This window comes from Grammomys surdaster, unplaced genomic scaffold (assembly GCF_004785775.1).
Source record: "Grammomys surdaster isolate TR1022 unplaced genomic scaffold, NIH_TR_1.0 216, whole genome shotgun sequence".
Classification (NCBI taxonomy): Eukaryota; Metazoa; Chordata; class Mammalia; order Rodentia; family Muridae; genus Grammomys; species Grammomys surdaster.
The window spans coordinates 1955151-1977313 of NW_021604661.1; the positions used below are offsets into that span (position 1 = coordinate 1955151).

Genomic DNA, 22163 nt, shown 5'->3' on the forward strand with positions numbered 1-22163 from the left:
AGTGAGTCACAGCTAAGGTCACCCCCACTGAGTACATCTGAGAGAGGACTAATATCCAAAATTTACAAAGAACTCAAAAAGTTAGGCACTAACAACCCAAATAACCCAATTAAAAATTGGGGTACAGAGCTAAACAGAGAATTCTCAAACAGAGGAATCTTGAATGGCTGAGATGCAGTTAAAAAAATGTTCAAAGTCCTTAGTCATCAGGGAACTGCAAATCAAAACATCTCTGAGGTTTCACCTTACACCCATCAGAATGGCTAAGATCAAAATAAAAACAGTTTTTAGCCACAGACCCATCACCCCATGATCACTATTAATTTTTTGGGGTGATTCTTGCCTTAGAGGTTTTCTCCATGCATTTATATTTAAAGCATATTGACACCCATATTTGCACATTAAAACAAATCCCGGAATTATTACTGTGTGTCCCATTAACCATACAATTACTGCAAATTACCATAATATGCACATACCTAATTAGCCTGTGGTGGATTGGTCCTACCCAGTAAATGAGCAACAGGGTTGACTAAGTTCTTTCAGTCCTGATTTGAAAAACACAAAAGTAACTCTTGAATTCTATGTAAATGTTAAACAACTAAGAATTTTTCCTCAGGAGAGGAGTTTTACAAGTTATGCCCTTCTCTCACCCCAGTCCCTTCCCCCTACCCCCGCCCCCCAAACCAGGACATTCACAGAACAATGTCTAGTAGTCTGTCTTCAACACCAGCATTTGTTGAATATAGGAGCATTTCTTCTCCATCATTTTTTTATGCTTGTAATGTTTCATAAAACTCTGAGTCTTTGCAGTTTTCTTTCTTTTTTAAATGTATTTTTACTTCATGTGTGTTGGTGTTTTCCTGCATGTATGTTTGTATGTGGGTGTCAGACTACCTGGGATTGGAGTTTGTGAGCTGTCATGTGAGTGCTAGGAATTGAATCCTGGTCCTTTGGAAGAGTGGCCAGTATTCTAAATTCTACAATTTACAAAAAAAAAAAATCTTTGCTTGCTGTTTGACATTCTTAATTGGGTGTGTCTTGGATTCCAGGGCAAAAAGCATTCTCTAAGCCACTGCGTTGTCTAGAGACTGACTATGGCTATTGGTAAACCTTTATGTTCTCTTTCATGCTTCCTGATGTTATTGATAACTGACTCCACATATGTGATGTACTATCTCCAGAATCATATTTGTTAAAAGCAGTAAATAAATACCTGTTTCAGGTAGATGGTGCTTTGCATAAATAGTCAGATTTTTTTTTTAGCTTGTTATCTGGCTGTGAGTATATTCTTGTTGATATTGACAGTATTTGCTACTCTGTATAGTAGTTTTTCCTTATTTTTATATGAAGCATGTCTTGCTATGCATTTGTAGTCTTGGCTAACCTGATAATTGCTATATAGTCCACACTAACCTTTAACTCCTGAGGATCCTTAGTCTCCCCAGTGCTGAGATTACAGGCACTTGTGATAGCAGTGGAAATTGGGGTTTTGTGGCCATCTGCTGGGATTTCCAGGTTCTTGTGTTTCAGTGAGGAACCGAACAAAGGAATGAAGGTAACAGCAGAAATAGATGCAGTTTATCAGAATGGAATACACTTCCAAGGGAGGAAGTAGGCTGGAGCTTGGAGGCAGATTAGAAGCATGGAGGATTGGGACTTTATTTTGCATAGTATGTTTTTTTTTTTTTATTAGAGTCTCTTATTTTTCCCATGTGGACTTTGGTAGTGTATGTAGGGCATATTATTCTAGTCTCATATTCTGCAAACTCATTTATTCTGGATTGGAGAAAGAGATTGAGAGAGGGGGAGGGAGGAGGGAGGAGTGGAAGAGAGAAACTGAGAGGGGGGAGAAAGAGGTGTGTAGGAGAGAGAGAGAGAGAGAGAGAGAGAGAGGGAGAGAGAGAGAGAGAGAGAATGAATGAGAATGAGTAATGGCTTCACTAATCACAGTTCTACCAGTCCACACTTAGAGAGGGCATCTATTTTCACATGGTAAAAATATTTTAAACCTGCGTTTGTTTGTCTTCTGGTAGCCTGACTTCATTGTTTAGATGGATGGGGCTGGTACTCCTTGCTTAATCTACTGAGGAGATTTCAGCACACACTCTCTGACTTTATTTTATTTTTTTTTTTTACTATTAATTTTTTTAATGTGTCTGGAGAGATGGCTCATTGGTTAAGACTACTGGCTGCTCCTTCAGAGGACCTAAGTTTGATTCCTAGTACCTACATGACTGCTCACAGTCATCTGTAACTCTAGTTTCTGGATATCCAGAGCTGTCTCCTGGCGTCCATTGGAACTAAGAATCCATGCGGTGCACAAACAACATGGTAGAAAAGCATCCATACGCATAAAATACATTTAAAAATTAAAATTGTGTATGTGTGTGTACATTGTCATATGCATGTGTAATTCAGGTGACACGTTTTGGGAATTGTTTTTTTTTTTCCTTTTTATCATATGGGTCCTGGGAATTGAATTCAGGTCCACAGCCTTGGAGGGAGACACCTTTCCCCACTGGGCCTTCTTGGTAATAACTTGGCAATTCATTTCTATTGTAATTTGGAACATATAGAAAATAATAAGGGAAATAATCATTATTGAAGTGCTCATAAACATCTTAGTGTGTTTTGTATATCACATTAATTTTTTTCACTTTCAAATACTACCAATATACTCTCTCAAAGTATGTTATCTAATACTGAATTCTAAAGTTTTCATATTATATAATTAATACATTTTTGGAAACTCAAATTCTTTGTATTCTAGCATATGTATCTTCCATAATGTATCTTTAAATTTCTATATTTTTCTTAAACTATAAAAATTAATTATACAACAAATACCATAAATAAACAATTTCCCTAATTTTAGACAGTGTGCCCTTTGTGGATTGCTATAAGTAGAGATGAAAATAATATCTTTAAAATTCTTTGAGAGCTGGTGTCTTTTCATGCCTTTAATATATATATATATATATATATATATATATATATATATATATATATACACACACACACACACACACACACACACGAGGGATTTTGTTGTTTTTTACTTTTTAATTTTATATTCAGTTCTAGGGAGTGAACTAAGGATGATTCATGCATACTATGCAAACACTTGACCACTGAGCTATAAAAGAGGGCTATAACCCAAGCCCTCTTTCAAAACTACTTGTATACTTGATGTAGTTGATGATTACCTTACAGAAATCTTCTTTGAACCTGAGAAATAAAACATTTATTAATTTAAACGTATAAACAATTTAAAAATTCTCAAAAATGTATACAGAAATATATTCTGAGGAAAATATATATCTCAAATTAAGTAATATTAAAACCAACTAAAGGTTCATCTGATTTGAAGAAAGAGTATGTGTGTGTGTGTGAGAGAGAGAGAGAGAGAGAAAAAGAGAGAGGAAAGAGAGAGAGAGAGAGGAGAAAGAGAGAAAATATGAACCTATTGCATGAGGCTAATAGGAAAATCCCAGCAATTTAAAAAACAAAACCAAAACATGCTGGAGAGCTGGCTCAGCAGTTTAGAGCACTGGCTGCTCTTCCAGCGGTCCTGAGTTCAATTCCCAGCAACCACATGGTGGCTCACCATCTATAAAGGGACCTGATGCAATCTTCTGGTGTGTCTGAAGACAGTGACAGTATACCAACATACATAAAATAAATAAATCTTTTTCAAAGTCAAATTTCTCAAATGTTCATTAATTGCAAATTAGTTTACAACCAAATTAAAAAAGATACTACCTGTTAAGTTCATACTCTGCTGCTTAAGTAAACCTTTGCACAACAATCTTCAAACCACGATTTGAGTCCCAACCCAGTATCACATATCATATCCTTCATATCAGATATTTATATTATGAGTCACAATAGTAGAAAATTACAGTTATGAAGTATTAATGAGAATAATTTTATAGTTGTGGTTTACCACAACATGAGAAACTGTATTGAAGGGTTGCAGCATTAGGAAGGTTGAGAACCACTGCCTTAGAGAATTATTTTACCTAACACTTATTTTCAAGAATGAAATTAGAAAATGGATAAGTCATAAGATCTGCTTTTACAGTGAGACCTTATAGATGTGGTATATTGAAAACTTTCAGAACATCTGCAGGTTATGTAATTTTGGGAGCCTTGTGCACAGATTGCTTTGTATCAAGTGTTTCATGTTATTTAATGTTGGTGCCACTCAACTGAATGAGGAGTGTCACCAGGTTTGTGACATTATTATAAATGATAAATTATCTTGCACATTTATGTGATTTTGATCCATTGTTTATTTATTCTCTTTTGGTAAATTGATGATTTTGTGTATCTCTTCTAATCAAGATTTCTAACCAGAGTGTGTTATTTTATATTTCTTTATTGAACAGACATCCTCCCAGGCATTTAGCATTGATGAATTTTCTTCATTATGTGCTGTCATCTTTGTTAAAAGGTTTTAGGATAATAGAGCCTTCTCATTCTGTCTTTTAAAGTATCTCTCTCTTGTGACCTTCCATATTTTCACAGGGAACCAGAATAGCCGAAGGCTTTCCCATTCCATATACTTTCATAGTTTCTGTTTTTTGTGAATCCTTACATGACTCAGAAACCTTTGAGGAGAACTAAAGGCATGCTCACATTTTTTATATTCCCCCGTCTCTTTTTCTGTTCCTAATCTGGATGATTTTCATTCTGAGTTGTGATATGAACATTTAGAGATGAATGAACATAAAGGATATCTCCATTTCCACATACCTGCCTTTCATATGGTTTTACTCTACAAGGACTTTCTTGTTCACAATGGTATCTAGAATTCAGCTAAATTTTTTCCCATAGTAATTACTATGTTCAGAGTCTCTATGATTTGATGTCTTTGATTTTTTTCCTGGAATTTCTATAGTCATCTTCAAAGTTCTGCTGTTTCTGTCGCCACCAGGTTTCTGAAGGTTTCCTATATCACATGCCTATGGAGCTTTTCTGGGGAAGAATCTTGCAAAGCCCACTCTTCCAAGGTGAAATTAACAGCCACTTCTTCACAGGTTACACCCTTGATTTCTGCTTCCCAATTCTACTCTCTTCACAACTCCTTCTAGGATTGGTTGTCACAAAGTGCAGATTGGGTCACTTGGCAAATGTCTTACTAGGCTGCACAGACTAACCATGAATTCTGTAACCCAGGCAGGCCTTTACCTTGAGATGTATTTTTTTGAGATTGGGTTTCTCATTAACCCAAGAACTGAACATCTGGCAAAACTGGCTGGCCAGTGAGTTTCAGGAGTCTGTGTGTCTCCCCTACTACCATCCTCTCTGGCACCCCAGCATTGGGATTACAAAGTATGCTTACTGGGGCAATCAGTTTACCAACTAAACCATTTAACCAGCCCCTGCTTCTGGTTATTCAAGGAATGGTTAATGAATATCATAGTGAGAGTTGGTATTGGGGCTCGTGGAAGGCTACTATAAGCAGAGGAGTAAGAACATAGACTTTGTTATTTGGGAGTTTGCAAATTAGTGAGGAGAGGAAAAAGGAGCAGCACAAATGTTTTTTATGAGTTCATAGCTACAGGTCTAGCATATGGTAAGAAAACTGTGGCCAGTGGAGTGGAAACCTATAGGATGTTGAAGATTGTGGATATAATGTGGAACCATTAGGGAGTTACAAGGCCAGAAGAACTACTGGTGATGAGAGAGGAGGATGAAAGAAAAAGACAGCATGGGACACCATCTTTTGTGCTGCTCGGGGCATGGCCACAGGCAGGGAGGCTTAGCAGGAGAAAATGAGAATGTCCCTGGGAAGAGGATCCACTGGTGGCTTTCTCGATGTTGTGGGCACTAAGATAGGCAGTTAGTTTTAAAGATTGAGGGTTGCAAAGAAGACAGTAGAAGCACCAGAGTGGGAGGAATATGTCCAGGGGATTGACACACTTCTCACTTCTGGCACCACAGCAATAAATTGGGCATTATGTTTTATATATCAGTGCTCCAGATCCTTAGCCTGCAGGCCACAACAGCTTTAGAAGGAATATTTAGGCAGGCCTCAGGTTGGAGACTAGAAGTGACCTCTCTGGGTTCCTATAGTCCTACAACCTACAGTCTTAGGTAGTATTCCTCTCCTATCTTTCCACTTCCATTTAGGCTTCATGTGGCACGTATACTTTCTGTTGCTGTTGCCATGGTTCTGAAAGTGGAACTAAGAAAGGCTTCTACACTGGAGGCCTTACTAGTACCAATTCATCTGTACTTTTCCCTTTCATACTACTTGGGTTCCTTAGCCAAGTCTCTTGAATTTTCCAGAGAAAAGTAGCTGGAAAATTGGATTTTCCATCAAGATTGGAGACACATGGCAGCTTCTCTGCTGTTCGCCCCACCCTTCACTTTAGAAAGAGCCATGTAGAACCTTTTACTAGAGAAGCCCTTTCTTCTGGTGTCAGAACTATGCAGGTTCTGGGGTGTGTGTGTGTGTGTGTGTGTGTGTGTGTGTGTGTGTGTGTGTTGGGGTGGGGTCCTCCCTTCTGGAAGGGTCTTGGCAAAAAGTCATCATTTAGAGACACAACTCTCCCATGGGGATGCCTAGATACCTTAGCAACTTGTCATTTCTGCTTCTCTGAAAGATCTTTTTGGTTTCTTGGACCCATTGGTGTCCTGGGGTTTATAGGCCTTTTTCTTAACATATTCATCCTTTGTAGCTACTGTTTGTTCTCACTCTAGAAAACTTGGGAGGCTTATACTATACAATACTGAAAGCTAATCTTATCCATAGTCCTACTGCTGAGAGATTAAACTTTGATAATATACTGCAAAAATTAACTTAGATATTTTCATTCGTGACGTATATTTAAAATACTGCTTTAGAGCTCAGTTTTTACATTTTTGAAAAATAACTTTTTTTACACTATACATATTTTTGTTTAAAAACTAAAATGTAAAGTGTTGAAAGCTTCAGTAAACAGGAGATCAAAACACAGTAACTCATGATCCAAAACCAGCCATCATCATGCATGCAGTCTTGTGAGGGCAGGAGCTGAGATATATGCTTATCTTAACCCAGTACCCAAAGGAACATCTTTATTGTAGTTTGTGCTTAGTAAGTGTTGTGAACTAAGACGTTTGCATATTCAGTATTTTCCTTATATGTGTGTAATCAGTGTTCTCATAGCATTATGTTGTAACAGTTTTTCTATATAATTTTTTTATTTACTATTTTACAATATTTACTATTTTGTCCTGAAAAATCAATACTACTAGCTTCAGCCTGGTTAGTTCACTTAAGGAAAAAACATGTAGCTGGCTGGTAATCAACAGAGCCCAGATCTTTCCAGGTTGAAAGTGCCTTCCTTCATTACATGAGGTTTAAGTAAATGCTATACAGCATGGAATTTATTTGTGTAGTATGGTAGACCTATTATTGTTGCTTCATGTGTTGTTTTGATTGGCTCTCAGTGTATTTGCTGTCTTTCTACACAGACACTGTCCTGGATCATGGTCAGTTCATAGCAGCTAAGATTTTGGAAAGTATCTCAAGGTTAACTGATAACATATTCAAGATCTGGAGTCAGTTTAAATAGTGATTTGGATTATGTGGTAAGATAGGAGGGCTCAGAAAAATATAGTATATGTGAAGTTAGAAGCCAAAGCACTAAAATACTATTTTAATTAAGAACACAATTATTTGACAGGAAATTGTGTGAAGGGAAGCTAGTCTTTTTTGAAATATTCTGTATTGCCCAAAGCTAGCTACTAGGTTTTGATGTTGTTTTGGCATTTGTGAAATACCTAAAAAAAATCTTGTATTTGCTTCTGAGAAATTTCTTTTGAAGTAACACTCTATATAGATAATACAACATTAACTATATCATCAACTTCTATGCCATAAAGAAACTGTTTAATAAGCTTTCAGCTGTGAACTGATTTTTTCCCATCCTGTAGAAGAGGAGAGTGAGTCATTATTCAAGAGAACTTCCCTTCTAGCCACTCTTATCATTCTTATTCATTATAAAAGGTTAGTATTTGACATGGAAAAGAGATCCAGGGAGGGATGTGCTTAAACCTCCCATGCAGTTCTCAGTTTTCAATTAGATAATGATTATAGAAAGAGGGAAGAGGCAATGGAGAAGATAGTCAAAAAGTCTGATAGCACATTTAGTTTCTTTTTTTTTTTTTTTTCGGTTTTTCGAGACAGGGTTTCTCTGTGTAGCCCTGGCTGTCCTGGAACTCACTCTGTAGACCAGGCTGGCCTCGAACTCAGAAATCTGCCTGCCTCTGCCTCCCAAGTGCTGGGATTAAAGGCATGCGCCACCACCGCCCAGCCACACATTGAGTTTCTTAAGGATGAGCATAAGGTTGAAGACTAACTAAAGAATAGACATCAGGCCGGGCGGTGGTGGCGCACGCCTTTAATCCCAGCACTCGGGAGGCAGAGGCAGGTGGATTTCTGAGTTCGAGGCCAGCCTGGTCTACAGAGTGAGTTCCAGGACAGCCAGGGCTACACAGAGAAACCCTGTCTCGAAAACCCCCCCAAAAAAAAAAAAGAATAGACATCAGTAAATTTACAGTCTTAAGGAATACCAAACACATAAGATAGTTTCTAATTAAGCAGTGAAAAAGAATGTTTCTCTAATCAATTATAGGATTTCTGCACAACTTTTAGGCTCAGGTGAGTAGACTGTTACTCTTGAAGGTGAAGCAGGAGAATTACAGCAAATTCAAGACCAGCCAAGCCACGATAGTGAGCTTGATGACAAATTGGACTGTAGAGGGAGATCATTGTGAATAAAAGAAAATAGAAAGATATGAATTATAGTGGCAAATGCCACAACAAAATTGGTGAAGAATAGTGTGGTTACTGTTTGTTTTTTTTTTTTTTGTCTGAAAAAGGACCTGACTATAGAAGAGTCCAGCTGGCTTAGAACTTATAATTTAGCCTAGGAAACAGTGGAAATACAGGTAGATCTTCAGGCCTTATCTTCCCTGGTGCTGGTAATACAAGCATGAATCACTATATCTGGTTTCATTAAGACACTTTTTAGACATGGTTTCAAGGAAGTAATCAGTCATGGTATGATGCTGGCAGTTTAGTGACATAATAATTGTTATAGCAACAGGAATGACATGACAGTACACAGAAAGAATATTTATTTGTTCAGTGTTCCCAGCCACTGGCTAAAGGGACATAAGAGCAAGTAGACTGTAGAAGTTACATGTCTCTTGAGAGTTGCCCTATGGCAGGGCTTAGTCACTTATAAACTGGAGTGGATGAATAATAAGATAATGGGCCTGGTCAGGTACAGTTTTAACATTTGACCCTAAAATTCTTTGTTTCTAGTTTGAAACAGTGGTTGAAATTAAAATGCTGATTTGGGGAAATTGAACTTGGCCTTTGGGTACACATAGAGTTCTGTTTGACATGTTTCCTCCACTGCCTAGTGCCACCTGCTACATAATGGAAGTCCATCAGAGCAGCACTGAATGGTTCTTTCCTAGACAAGATCCCCAGATTTAGGTATTGGCAGAGGGCTACAAGTTAAGCATCCAAGATCAATTACTGAATGACAGATGTCCTTCTACCTTTGAAAACTATTTTCAGGAAAAGACGACCAGATGACAATGGGGAGGACAACCTTCATCTCCCTCATTCCAAGAGGACTAAGAAGGACCAGGCCTTACAGGATCCTCGCGCTGTAGAGGTAGGAACTATGGTCATATAGCTGATCCTTCTGACTCACTGTTCACAATTCGGTAAACATTTCCATCCCCACAATGGCAAGAGAGTTATCCCAGGTGCCCTCATTAAAGTCTTCTAATGGGCTGCAGTGGCTATGAGCCAGAGCAGGGCTTTAAGTGTTGTCTCAAGCATGGTTTGACTGTGCAATAGAACAGAGAAATAGTCAACTAGGAGTCTTTCCTAAGCACAGCAAGGAGGAACTAGGTTCCAAACATTTCACCACCGCATAAATGGGGAGGAAAAAATCACACCCCAGCTGATATGGTTAGAACAGAAATAAACTTGAAGAACAGAGCCCCATAGTAGTAGCTAGCTACAATGTTCCTCTTGGTCCTCCCTGGAAAAACTGAAAGCAAACCTGGAGATGTGTGAAGGCATTTCAGAAAGCTTTAGTGATATTTTCGCTGAAGAGCTGGCATTTCAACTCCAGAAATCTTAGAGCTAATAGCTAGTATTGGGTAGTTTTAATGGTAGGATTTCAATGGAAGAACAGAATACTAGGGAGACAGCATTGTAAAGTCTTTCTGGACAAATCTCATCAGGCAATGAGTAAGTATGGATTACTTTTACATTTCTTGAGAAAGAGAAAAAAAAAAGGTTTATCAAAATGTACCATCCCTGCCTCTAGGAAATGAACACAGGTAGGTTTTGGATAAAATGTACCTAGAGTCTGGGTCCCAGGTCTACTTTAGTCAATGAATTAGTACTCTTGAGCAATAGAATTTGCTGTTGCATACAGTTACCCAAGTATAAATACTGGCCTTTATTTCCAAGGTCAGCAGCTTTAGACCTTTACATGTAAATGTGCTTCCCGGACCAAAGATAGGAGATATGGTGGTCCAACCCTGATGGCAGGAAGCTTCTGTGCCTGTCTGTACTGCTGATAAAGAACAATGGCTTCCCAGGAATTCCCCACGATGACTGAGTAAAACAGATCATGGAGAGTGTAAGGCAGGTGTGTAGATTACACTAGTACAGATGCCAGACCTCTACTCCACTCTGTGTCACATAGGAACAAATTGATGTCCACATGCTCAAGTTCCAAGGGAGAAACAGCAATAAGGCAAACTAGGGGCCTCACATATACTTAAGTCTGACTTCTCTGCAACTTCTGTGTAAGTTCGATTTCCCCAAAGGTTGGATTAATAACTATTTGTTAGTTGACAAGGTAAGTTCAGGTGTCTGATGGAATGTTTGGTAAATTCTTTTCGTTCTTTCTGGTGTTGGCAGTTTGTGGCCTTTGCTGGGTAGTTTAATCATCATCCTGACAGAATATCAAACAGCCTGAGAGAAGAATCTCTTTTTGATATGATGTTGTGTTTTTTGAAATTTCATGCATAGATACCATATGTTTTGATCATATCATCACCAGCCATCTCTCCCTGCATTCTACATTGGATGCCTCCCAACACATGCCATTCTAGCCTTCATGTCCTCCTTTTTATCATATGTATATGTTCCTACTTAAGCCACCATGACCACTTAGTGCTACTCAAGTGCACAGAACTGTGGGGTCAACCATGGGGTCACAGGTAACTGACCAGAGGCCATCTACACACAGAGAAGTGATGCTTTTCCAGCAAACATCAACTGCCAATGGTGCCTCAGCTAGGGGTTCAACCACAAATCCCCTTCCTCGACATTTATCTGCCTTTATTTGTTCAAGTCTTATGCAGACTACTACAACAACTGTGAGTTCACATGCGCAGCAACTTACAACAATTCACAGTGTTCCTGCCTGTAATCTGGCTCTGACATCCTTTCTACCTCTTAGACAACAGTGTTCCCTGGCAGCAGGGGCAAGCAGATGGAGATATTCCATCTGTGGCTAAGCACTCACAGTTGTTTAGTGTCAGAGCTTTGGAAAGGTATGTATTTCTGCACTGACCACTACTTCTTGTAACTAGAAGCTTCTCTAATGTGGAGAGTAGTGCATATCTATGGATGTGAACATAAATATTTACAAGACGTTTTTAACAAAAGGATAACTTAGCAGAATGGCACTAAGTACCCCACAGTACCATGCAGGAACTATAAGGTCAATAGCAGTAGGGTTTGACCATGTTTACAGTACCAGAAATACACTTACTCATGTGCCATAGTCCTCAAGATCCAATCAGGAGAGCAGTTGGTTAGCTCCAGGAACAGAATTGCCAGTATTACACCAGTAGACTCCTCATGCCTGCCAGGCCAGTATTATACCAGACAGAGTCCATTCATGGGCAAGACATGGCATTTTCTCTCATGACAGCCATCATAACACCTTCTGGGTACTATGAACATTAGCTAGCTGGGAGAGTTTCATGGTGAGTTTTTAAGATTGATTTCCATATGCCCACTAACAAAACTGTGTAGTGTCTCAACTACAGGGTCCAGACCAGAGGCAATACCCAGTATCCTTATGGGCACCTCTGGGCTTGCCTGACCATAGGAAGCTAAATTGTTTCTGGTGCTTGCTGACACTTTTTTTTATTGACTTGTGGCTTCCAGGTATAACTTTGTCCACTCATGTGCAGTATACCTCTTTATATGTCTTCTTAAAAATAGCATGAATGACCTAATTTCCCTATTAGTACATTTTCAAAAAGCTTCATTCTTTGTTTGTCTTGCTAAACATGGCCTAATCCAACCTCCTTTTTTCATTCCTGCTTAAGCATTTTTCTTTGTTTGGTTTTTTTCCAGACAGGGTTTTTCCGTGTATCACTGGCTGTCCTGGAACTCTCTCTGTAGACCAGGATGCCTCTGCCTCCCAAGTGCTGAGATTGAAGCCTGGTGCCACCACCAACCAACCCCACTTCAACTTAGAACTCCCAGAATTCCACTCACATTGTTTCTCCCCACCTGTGTTCCCCTACCTCCTCATACTATATTCTTTCCTTGGGGTAGAAGGTCATGGGTTTCCATACGTCTTCTTTCTGCACACCTAATTTTGGTTAATCCTTACCCATGGCCACTTTCCCCATCACTCCACAAACTACTTATCTGTCCTTTATGACACCAGGATTTCTTCTCTCTACATTTATTCTACCATGCTCTGCAGTTTCCCAACTTACCACACAAGCTTCCCCACCAAATGGACGCTACTTTCTTGGCTTCCACTAGGACTTCAAGATAATCACAGGAATCATTTGATGTGAGGTTTCATATTTGAGATAAATCATATGGTATTTATTCTTAGAGTGACCTTACTCAGCACAGTTCTTCTCAGTTCAATTTATTGACTTTCCAATAGTCTTACTGAGAAATTATTTAAATCAGGTTAGGGTGTGGCTGAGGGGGTTATTTTGATTGTGAGTGCATGTAGAGTGATCCAACTCATTGCTGGTGGTGCCACGCCCTGTGCAAGAAAGTCAGTATGCATAAGAGAAAAGGAAAAGCAAGTCTATGGAAACAAGCAAGCGAGCAAGCAAGGATTGCTGTGCTTATTCTGTTTCTGCCCTTGGGTGTAGGTGAGATGCTTTCAGTGTTCTTCCTTGAGTTTTCTTCAATAAGAGATGAAAACCTGGAGCTGTAGTCAATGAAGACTTTCTCCCAAGATTTGTTATTAGTTAGGATGTTTTACTCACAGAAACAGAAATGAAATGAGTATGGAACCATTTCTGTTGATCTAGATTGCTTCATATGATCTGGAAGACAGATCTTCTGGAGGGAGACATTCGAAGGCTCTGAGCCTATGACTCTGAGCCAAAGCCATGTCTCTAGTTGTATTATGAAACCGTATGCAAAGGGAGTCCCTCTGAAATGACCTTCTTAGAAGATACAGTCTTTGAACTTTTGTGTATGGAGGCATGGAGACTGCAAAAGATGGACAAATAGCAATGTAGACATGTTAAAAGTTCTCATGGAGCGTGCTAAAGTGTGGCAAGCAGTCTCTTACTCAAGTTCACTTTAGAGTCTGAGTTGCTGCCTGAAGATAAATAGGTCCACGTGTGTACTAGAGGTGTGGTGTAACTAATTTTCCATTGAAAACTACTCAGAGCTCAAGGTCTGGTCCAATTTCATGTTCTGGTCTTTAGAAAGCTTAGCTGAAGCCCCTGACTATGCACAGAATTTCCTTCATCCCTTGGTCATTTTCAAAGTGGTAGTAACACAACAGTCTGCTTCCTTGGCTGTCCTCTGGCTCAAGAGATTTTGCAGTGTTTTGGTGGGCTCAGGGAAGATGAGGCAGTCAGTCTGAATGTGAGGACCCTCTGGAAGTTCACAATCTAAAGACTCCAGTGGGCTTTCTAGGGCTTGTCAGTTTCAGTTAGTAAACAACAACATGTCATTCTGGGGGTGCAGTCATATAAGTGTGAATTTCATTACACTGTTGGAGTTCATATAAATGAATATCTCTGCCATATACCAGATTTAAATTGGGTGGAAAGACAGAACTGAAGGTAGGATTACCTTGAATTAACTTGCTTCATAAGTTAGGAAGCATTTACAGTTCTGTGTCATCAATATACATGAATTACCAATCCGTTCCTGTCGTGGCCTTCCTTGATAATGTTCTTCCTTACAGGTTCCATTTTCCCTGAATTTGTGTCATTAGTCAAGTGAGGCTCTGTTTCCATCTACTGTGAATCCTGCTTGGCCATGAGGCTTCTTCAGTTGCTGAATTTCTTCTGTCCTGTGATTCTAAGCTGCTGTCTGCATTCCTTCCTGCCACTTAAGCCTTTGGCAGCTTCTTTCCAAAGGCTGCTTTCCCCACCTTACTTTTGGCATCTGCCACCTTGCTCTGCTATAGCTTACAAGGGAGAGAACTCAGTCTGGGTTGGCTGCCAATCTGAAGCACAGAGATATTTAAATTGCCAAGCGCTGCCTGCAGAGGTGGGATGTACTTGCATATCTGTACAGTGCTCTCAGCAACTCTTTCCTCCTCCACTTCTCTGGGCATCACTGGATCTTCCCCTATGTTTCTGCCAACAGAATCAAGACCTGCACGGCCTGTTCCTGAATAGTTTGCAACTGTGTGAGTTGCCTCAGTGCTCCTTGTCCTCCTCTACTATTTATCCATTACAGCCTGGCAATAGGATATCTGTGTGTGTTCAGCTCACATAAATACCACATTCCTAAAGAGTTGTCATTACAACAGGAAAGGACTCCAATTGTCCTTGTCATGTCTTCGCTTGCACCTCCATGGCTCAAGAATTTTCCAAGGGACACAGACCTTCCTCATCCTAGTAGCATCTGTCTGGCTGTCAAAATATTCCTCAAACTTCTCCAGCTCTTGTTCTCCCTAATAGGCACACTTTTCCTGTTAGTATTTCTCCCATCCTGCAATGTGTGGTGCAGGGGACTGTTTTCTTTTCAGTATTTAATTTATGATATTATAGTATAATGACATCACCTTACCCTTCCCTTGTCTCCATCTAAATATTTTCATATACACCTACTTCTGGCTCACTATCTAACTCATGTCCTCCTTGTCATTAGTCAATCTTACACACACACACACACACACACACACACACACACACACCCCACACTCAGAAAAGCAAGGTGTCCAGTCTGTTTAGTGTTTCTTGGTTTCTTGTATGCATGTTTTCAGGACTGAGCTTTGGTGTAGTTGTGCTCTCTTCTTCCCCTATCAGCTCTCCTTAGTTGCCTGTAGTTCTTTTGTAGCATTGAGGTCACCTGGGAATTCTCTGCTCACTCTGGCATGTCTACTCTGGTTCTCTTCAGTTCATGTTTAAGCAAAGTTGTGAGACTCTATGGATGTAGCTTTTGACATTCCTAGGAGACACTGTCTCAGAAGACAGTCTATGACCCTCTGGTTCTAACAATTGTTTGATGTATCAGTTGAAGCTGTCCTCCACATGTCTCCCCTTTGATGAGGTGTAGTTTTCTTTAGTTTTCTGTTGTGAAGAGATATTTCCTTTATGTGACTTGAGGACTGTTGTGCTCTGTGGGTATAAGGAAACATTTGATATCCCATTTGGGATAGTGATTCTGTCCAAAATTTCTTTGATATATGTATCCCTGAGAAGTAGGCTAGGTTGCTTGCACTAGGCATGTTTTCCATCCTTTGAGAAGGCCTGAAAGAAAGCTGAGTAAAGAGCTATAGGGTTACCACCAAGGTGTGGGTGTGCCACTAGTGCCCCCTTAGGGTTAGTGTGCCATGCTGATCATTGTGGTGGCTCACAGGCATCATAGCTGAGTAGGACTCTTGGTTGCTTCCCTTATTTTGAAGCTTGTCTTCATGGAGGATGATCCGCATGAAAGCTAGTCCTCTAGGAGAAAGATTTCTGGTCAGTTCCAGCTAGGGTGGACACTGGAAATGTGATGAAATTCCTGCTTGGTTAGTAAACACATAAGCATCTGTTTGGATTGACTATACATTGGCAGGACATGTGCCTAGCCAGCATTCTCCCACTAGTGCAGCCCAGGTAAGTAAGATGTGAGGCAAGCTGAGAAAAAGCCCTCCAGGTGATTGTATGTCCCATCCTCAAATAAAACTATAACAGTTTATGCTGTCCTCACAGCTTCTTTGGCCCTGAAGTAAACATGCAAATTTTATAAAGACCCTCAAACAAATACAGCCTTGCCTTTGCATATAGATAGAGCTTACACCATCATTGATTGTATAGCACACTTGGATATTTTGAATAGTGAGACTTCTTCCACAGCATCTTCATAGATGTGCTCTTTATTTTTTAGTGTGTGTGGACCTTAAAGGACTTGACCAAAGCAAGTGCTAATCTGTATTGAAAGTGCAGAGTGTCCAGAGTGGGCTTTGTGTGGTGGGAAGGATGGCTCTGGAGTTGGGAACACTAGCTTCTGTTTCAGAGCACCGCACATCTCTATTGAGTGGGTCACATCCACCTGTAACTTCAGTCTGAGAACAGCCAGCACCCAGCACTTCCTGCAGAGGCCCTCCTTACAAGGTGTACACAGCATAAACTCAGCAACACAGAAAAGCAATCCATCTTTTTGTTTGTGTTTGTGTTTTAAGACTGGATATCCCTGGCTTTCCCAGAACTCGGACATCTCCCTGCCTCTGCCTCCCAGTACTAAGACTCAAGGCCTGTATCACATTGACATGGCCAATAAATTGTAGTTTTCCTTTTCTAATTTTCCTTTTTAAGGTGTGACCTTTGTACTTGAGCAGACATTCTGAAGAGATGTTTCTAAGAGCTCTCAGGATATGCTAAGAAACAGTTGTGTCCATGGAGATTATTTGTTCAGCCTGGTAGCATTTCAGGTGTTTATATTCTGGGAAAGAACTTGTCTTTCTGAAACTCAGGTGTAGGAAAGTGTAAATGTTCATGTTATGAAGAGCAGTGTAGACACTGAAAATACGCACCTATCAATCAAACAATAAACAAATACCAGTTGTTCCTATACTTGAGCATTTCATTAATTCAAGAGTTTTCATTCTGTTAGGAAGAATGTTAGAGTCCAGGCTTTATGACTGGGAGGACTGTTGATTAGATTAGTAGTGATTGTGGGTCTAGAAAGACTTGCTGTATGGGAGTGTTGTAGATTGCCTTGCTACTTTCAAGAGCACCGAGGACTCTTCCCAAGGTCTCATTTCCAGCCACAGAGTTCATTTCTTCAATCCTTGTGTTGAGGCTAGGAGGAACTGAGTCTCAACATAGATTTTCATTGGCAGTGGGGCAGCATTGTTGGTTAAGTGAATTATAAAGGGAATCTTTCCTTGTCTATAAATCACTTGCTGTACATGACATGGAAAGTGAAGGTTTTAGCAAAATTAAAGGGTGGTTCCCCTCTGAAGGTTTGCATAAGGATCCCCTCTATAGGCTCATTTATTCAAATGCTTGATCCTCGGTTTATAAATCCATTTAAGAAGGATTAGGAGGTGTTTGGCCTTTTGGGGGCACGTGTATCACCAATGGTAAGCTTTGAGGTCTCAAAGTCCCTTGCCGTACTGTTCCCATTTAGCTCACTATCATTGCCTCATGGTTGTGCCTCAAGTTCTAAACTCTTAGGAGGTACTGAGTACTGCTTATGTGCCATTCCTGCCTTTCTGCTGCCACATGACCACTGTGGTGGTCTTGGTGTCTACTCACCCTCTGGTTCTATAGGCCTTGGATAAGATCTTCTATATGCTCACTCCATCAAGGTGTCTTCACAAAAATACAAAGCATGTAAGGCAACACAAACATATTTTTCCAGTCAATTATCACTATTGACCTTGACAAACTACACTTTAAAGTTTTCAAACTACTTTAGTGATACAGACATCCCATGAGAAATTAGGGAGCTCATTCTGTATCAGCAAAACCACAATCATATCAGCCTTGTTAGCAGAACTGGCCCTGGAGACCATATTTAATTCTAGATGTTCAATTTACTCTTGCTTTCTGTCTTTCTTTGTCTGTCTCTTACTTTTTTCTTCTTGTCTGTGTGTCTGCCTGCCTGTCCAGCTGTTGTAGCCTGTCTGCCTGTCTGTCTCTGTGTATTGGCAGATTCTTGATACATATCAGGAGCTGGCCTGGAACTCAGTATATAAGCCAGACTGGCCTCCATATCCTCCTATCTCAGCCTGCCAGGTTCTGAGATCACAGGTATGTGCTTACATACCCAGCAAGTAACTTCCATCATAAAAAACATTTTGTGACTTGTAATCGTCCCTATTTAAGATGCTGAAGTTGTAAAAACAATCAATGAACATTGCTGTAATGGTGATATCTGTATACCACATACTTACAAATGTTATGTTTCAACCAGAACTTGGGGACTGGTCATCCACTCTTTTCTTCACAGTGATTCTGAAGAATTCCTTTCTGAGCTGTAAGGTTTCCTGTAAGATCTCACAGGCAGAGTCTAAAGTGTATCAGGTTTAACTGGCTTTCTTGCCAAAGAAGTACATGCTCTTGACATCCTGATCCTTCATAACACTTTAGAAGAGTGCTGCTCAGTTCCTGGTGTGCTGGACTGGGTTTGAACCCAATACTTCCTGTGTGCTAGCAGAACTCTCTAACATTGTTCCTATGTCCTCAGCCCCTTACTGACTGTATCCTCTCTTCATATAATAAAATCATCTTCACAACACAGAGTGCAAACCAAATATGTTGTCGCTGGTGATGATTCCTTCCCTCACCATGTCATCCAGAATATAGTCCAGAAAAAAAAAAACAGGAAATCTACATAAAGAATCTCAGAATGTATATGAGGTGTTTTTATCTAATGTGATGTCTTTATATGGTCTTTGAGTATTTATAAGTATACGGTAATAGTTCAACATGTAAAAATATGTAAGTAAATAAATAAAATGCTACATTTTTCCTGTAGGACTTATAAGAGATATTTCTCCAGTTTCCTTTGCTATTCCTTTAACACATGTAGGTAGCCCTCAAATCCATTGATACCCATTTTCCAGATACTCATACATAGATTGTTTGGGTTCAGTGTCTCTAATAGACAGTCTTTGAATGCATGAGTATAGTTGCCTGAATACTGTTATTTGATACTTGTGAGTGATGTACTGAGCTGAAGAGCTTTACATGGCCTCAGAATGGTGACGTGTCTTGGTTTCAGTCCTTATTAAAGCTACGTTGGACACAATGGCCTCAGAAGCAGTAAAGACCAATATTGTTCAGTGTTTTAATTAGGTAAGGCTCCTTGTGATCACATCCTCCTCCTTTGATAGTCCTAAGATTAGAGAAAGACGTTGGTGCGTGTATTAACAAGATGGTGATTTCCTGTACCTAAAGATGTGGAACCCAAGGTCCCAAGCATGCTAGGAAAGCATTCTAGCACTGACTTACATCCATAGTTAACAAAATTCCAGAATATAACTCTGTTTTGGAGATCTCACATAGTATGGCCAATATGAGAAAGTGAAGTTATTTCAAGAAAGACAATTTTATAACAAACACAGAGACATGCTATACTAAGCCCTCAAATAGTAGACCAATGGGTGTTAGTCATCAAAAATGCTTGTGTGTCATTTATTATACCTTTCATTTAAAAATATCAAAGACATTTCAAGATGTGAGAGGACCCTTGAATTGCTGTAGGAGGGGCACATCTGTCTGCTCTCATGGATACATAGGGAAAGATCCTGTTATTTGTAGGTAAGCATGGATGTCCGTTTATGTGGATGGAGTGTTTCCTGTAGTTTATTTGCCACAATGGCACTTGTAATTACATTAAAAAAATTACATTACATTAAGTAAAAAATTACATTATTTTACTTGCTTTGGGCTCAATCCCTACCCCATTCTGAAGAATTGATTGCTGCTTGATCATGGAGGATGAGAACTTCTCTCTCTGATGCAGGTAATTGGAATGCATGGTACAAGGAGGGCCAGCAGTTATGTACAGGGATTTGGAGCAAGAGCTCCTCTGAACCTTCTCCCTGACACTTCCTAGGGACTCACCATTGGAGATCTCTTTCCTATTCTGTCAAATGGGTGGTATTAAACCCCGCTTCATCAACAGGGCTGCTGTCAGGAGGGAATTAACTGCACAAACAATTGCACATTATTGACTGTGAAGTCTTTTGTAGAATGTGTAGAATGCCAGTATTCTTCAAGGGCACAGGAAATGATGACAGTATCATAATAGCCATCCTCCTTCTGTCTTTCTTCCAGTCGACAAGCAGTGATAATGAAAGGAACCAAAGCAACATCAATAACCCCAATCGTGAGAGAGTGCCAGACAACAGCTTAAACCAGAGCACTGCTGAACTAGACTCCAATATCCCTGGGTTCTCCCAAGAGGAGGACTATGAAGTGTGCCAAGACCAAGATCCTTACTCCCAAATTAACAACATCTTGAAGGAGGCTCATTTCTTCAGCCTCCAGCAGAGAGGACACTCTCCGACATGATGGCCTAGGCATCTTCCTTTTTTGTTTATAAAAATCAATGGCATTCACGCAAAGCAGTCTTGGCTTTTGTCTGTATTTTCAGTAAGAGGTCAATGGGTGTTGTATTCTTTTGCTGTTTTGCTCCACCATTGCAATCTCAAAGGGTCATTCATGACAATATGATATGTTTTCTGTCACGTCTGATGTCCTATTCATGTTAAAATAGCAGCATGAGGACTTCTCCTGAGACTGAATGGATTTCATGTCCAATTCAGGTTTGTTTCCAAGTGGCTCATTTAGGGTGTCCATGTTAAATGTCATTTAAAATGTGATTTCCTTATTTTAAAAAATTAAGTGGCCTGATAAAGTTTGTGTGTTTTTCCTTGAAATGTAAAAGAACAAACAATGGAGAGCCAATAGCAAACCAGTAATGGACATTGTGGAAGAGGGGAAATGTGGGTGGCTTGCTTTCATTCTGATATGAATATGGGCTGATACTTGAAAGGGAAATGTCTACAGAAGTCCTTCTCTACTTATACTGGTGCAGATGTCAGCCCACATAGGTTGTGAACTTGAAGCCTGTGTCTAGTAGCTACATTCTTTGTATTCCAAGGGAGAAGCCTTCTTCCTTTAATGCTCCTGTGTGTGCTTTTCAGACTTGTGTCAAACACTTATAATTCAGTCAGAGAAGTACACAGCAATGCTGTGGCTTAAGCACCAAATTTGGATATTTACTGCTTCTGTGTTGTCTCTTACAGCTCCTTCTATTATGTCTAATGTTGGGAAAATCTAAGCCATTGCAAATGATATCTGACTTGAGCAGTATTGGAAAGCTGGGTGGGTGACTGTCCATTGTCTAACAAATCATTCATGGGAAAGAGAGAATCTCGAGCCGTCAAAATACATACAGAGAAGTGTGACTGGGTGGGCCACAGTAGAACATTGCTTGCTTAGCCTGTAGCAGAGACCCAGGATGGCAAATGTATCAGCACAATTAATGTGACTTGTGATGGGTGAGCTGAGTTACCATTAGAAGAAACAGGCAGTGCCCCTTAGCGATGGATCTCTCCTGGTCCTTAGTCATGTTGCGAAGCCTGACCAGCCTGTGGGCCGACTTATGTAATGCCCATATTTTCTTGATGATCAAAGAACTGAAGGCATCATACCTTGGTCCCTGTGGCTATGAGGCCTACAGCTGGTTTTCAGATTTACTGAGAAAAAAAATGGTCTCTAACTGTTTGCTAAGCATAGTCTCTACAAATGAACTTCATGCTCTGCAAAGTTTTGCAATTATCAGTGACACCAAAGTTAAAGAAATCAGGCCCTCAGGAGAAGATGTGGGCCTTTTTGGCAGGGGACAATGAACAGATTCCTGGGTCATATTTTCTTTGTAGCAATAAAGTGAACAACAAAACAATAAAGAGGAGAAGCTGTCTGCAGTTGGAACCTGCATACACTCAACACAGTCCATGAGTACAAGTCAGGGTAGATATGCAGCAGGTATTATACCATGTGTAGAAATCACAGTCACAAAGGTGAGATGTCTTGGTGGGTAAACATGTCCACTAAAGTAGCCTGACAACCTGAGTACTGTCCCTAGTACCCATATCATGGAAGAAAATCTGTCTCCAGAAAGTGGTCCTCTGCCCACTTGAAGAGGGATATATTCCCTCTCC

The 22163-nt window shown here is 40.0% G+C and overlaps 2 protein-coding genes across 3 annotated transcripts in view; both read left to right on the forward strand.

The window, feature by feature from the left end:
* Fam104b (family with sequence similarity 104 member B) overlaps window positions 1–21291 on the forward strand; it is a 28502-nt gene extending 7211 nt beyond the window's left edge. Inside the window, exons 2-3 of the mRNA XM_028772672.1 lie at window positions 9590–9689; window positions 20272–21291. Of these exons, the coding sequence (XP_028628505.1) occupies window positions 9590–9689; window positions 20272–20508 (337 nt within the window). The 3' untranslated portion in view covers window positions 20509–21291. The remainder of the gene's footprint in view (window positions 1–9589; window positions 9690–20271) is intronic.
* LOC114625361 (protein FAM156A/FAM156B-like) overlaps window positions 1–22163 on the forward strand; it is a 68321-nt gene that overhangs the window by 38808 nt on the left and 7350 nt on the right. For both annotated transcript variants that reach the window (XM_028772628.1, XM_028772627.1), the window contains exon 2: window positions 9590–9689. The gene's annotated coding sequence lies outside the window, so the exon portion shown is untranslated. The remainder of the gene's footprint in view (window positions 1–9589; window positions 9690–22163) is intronic.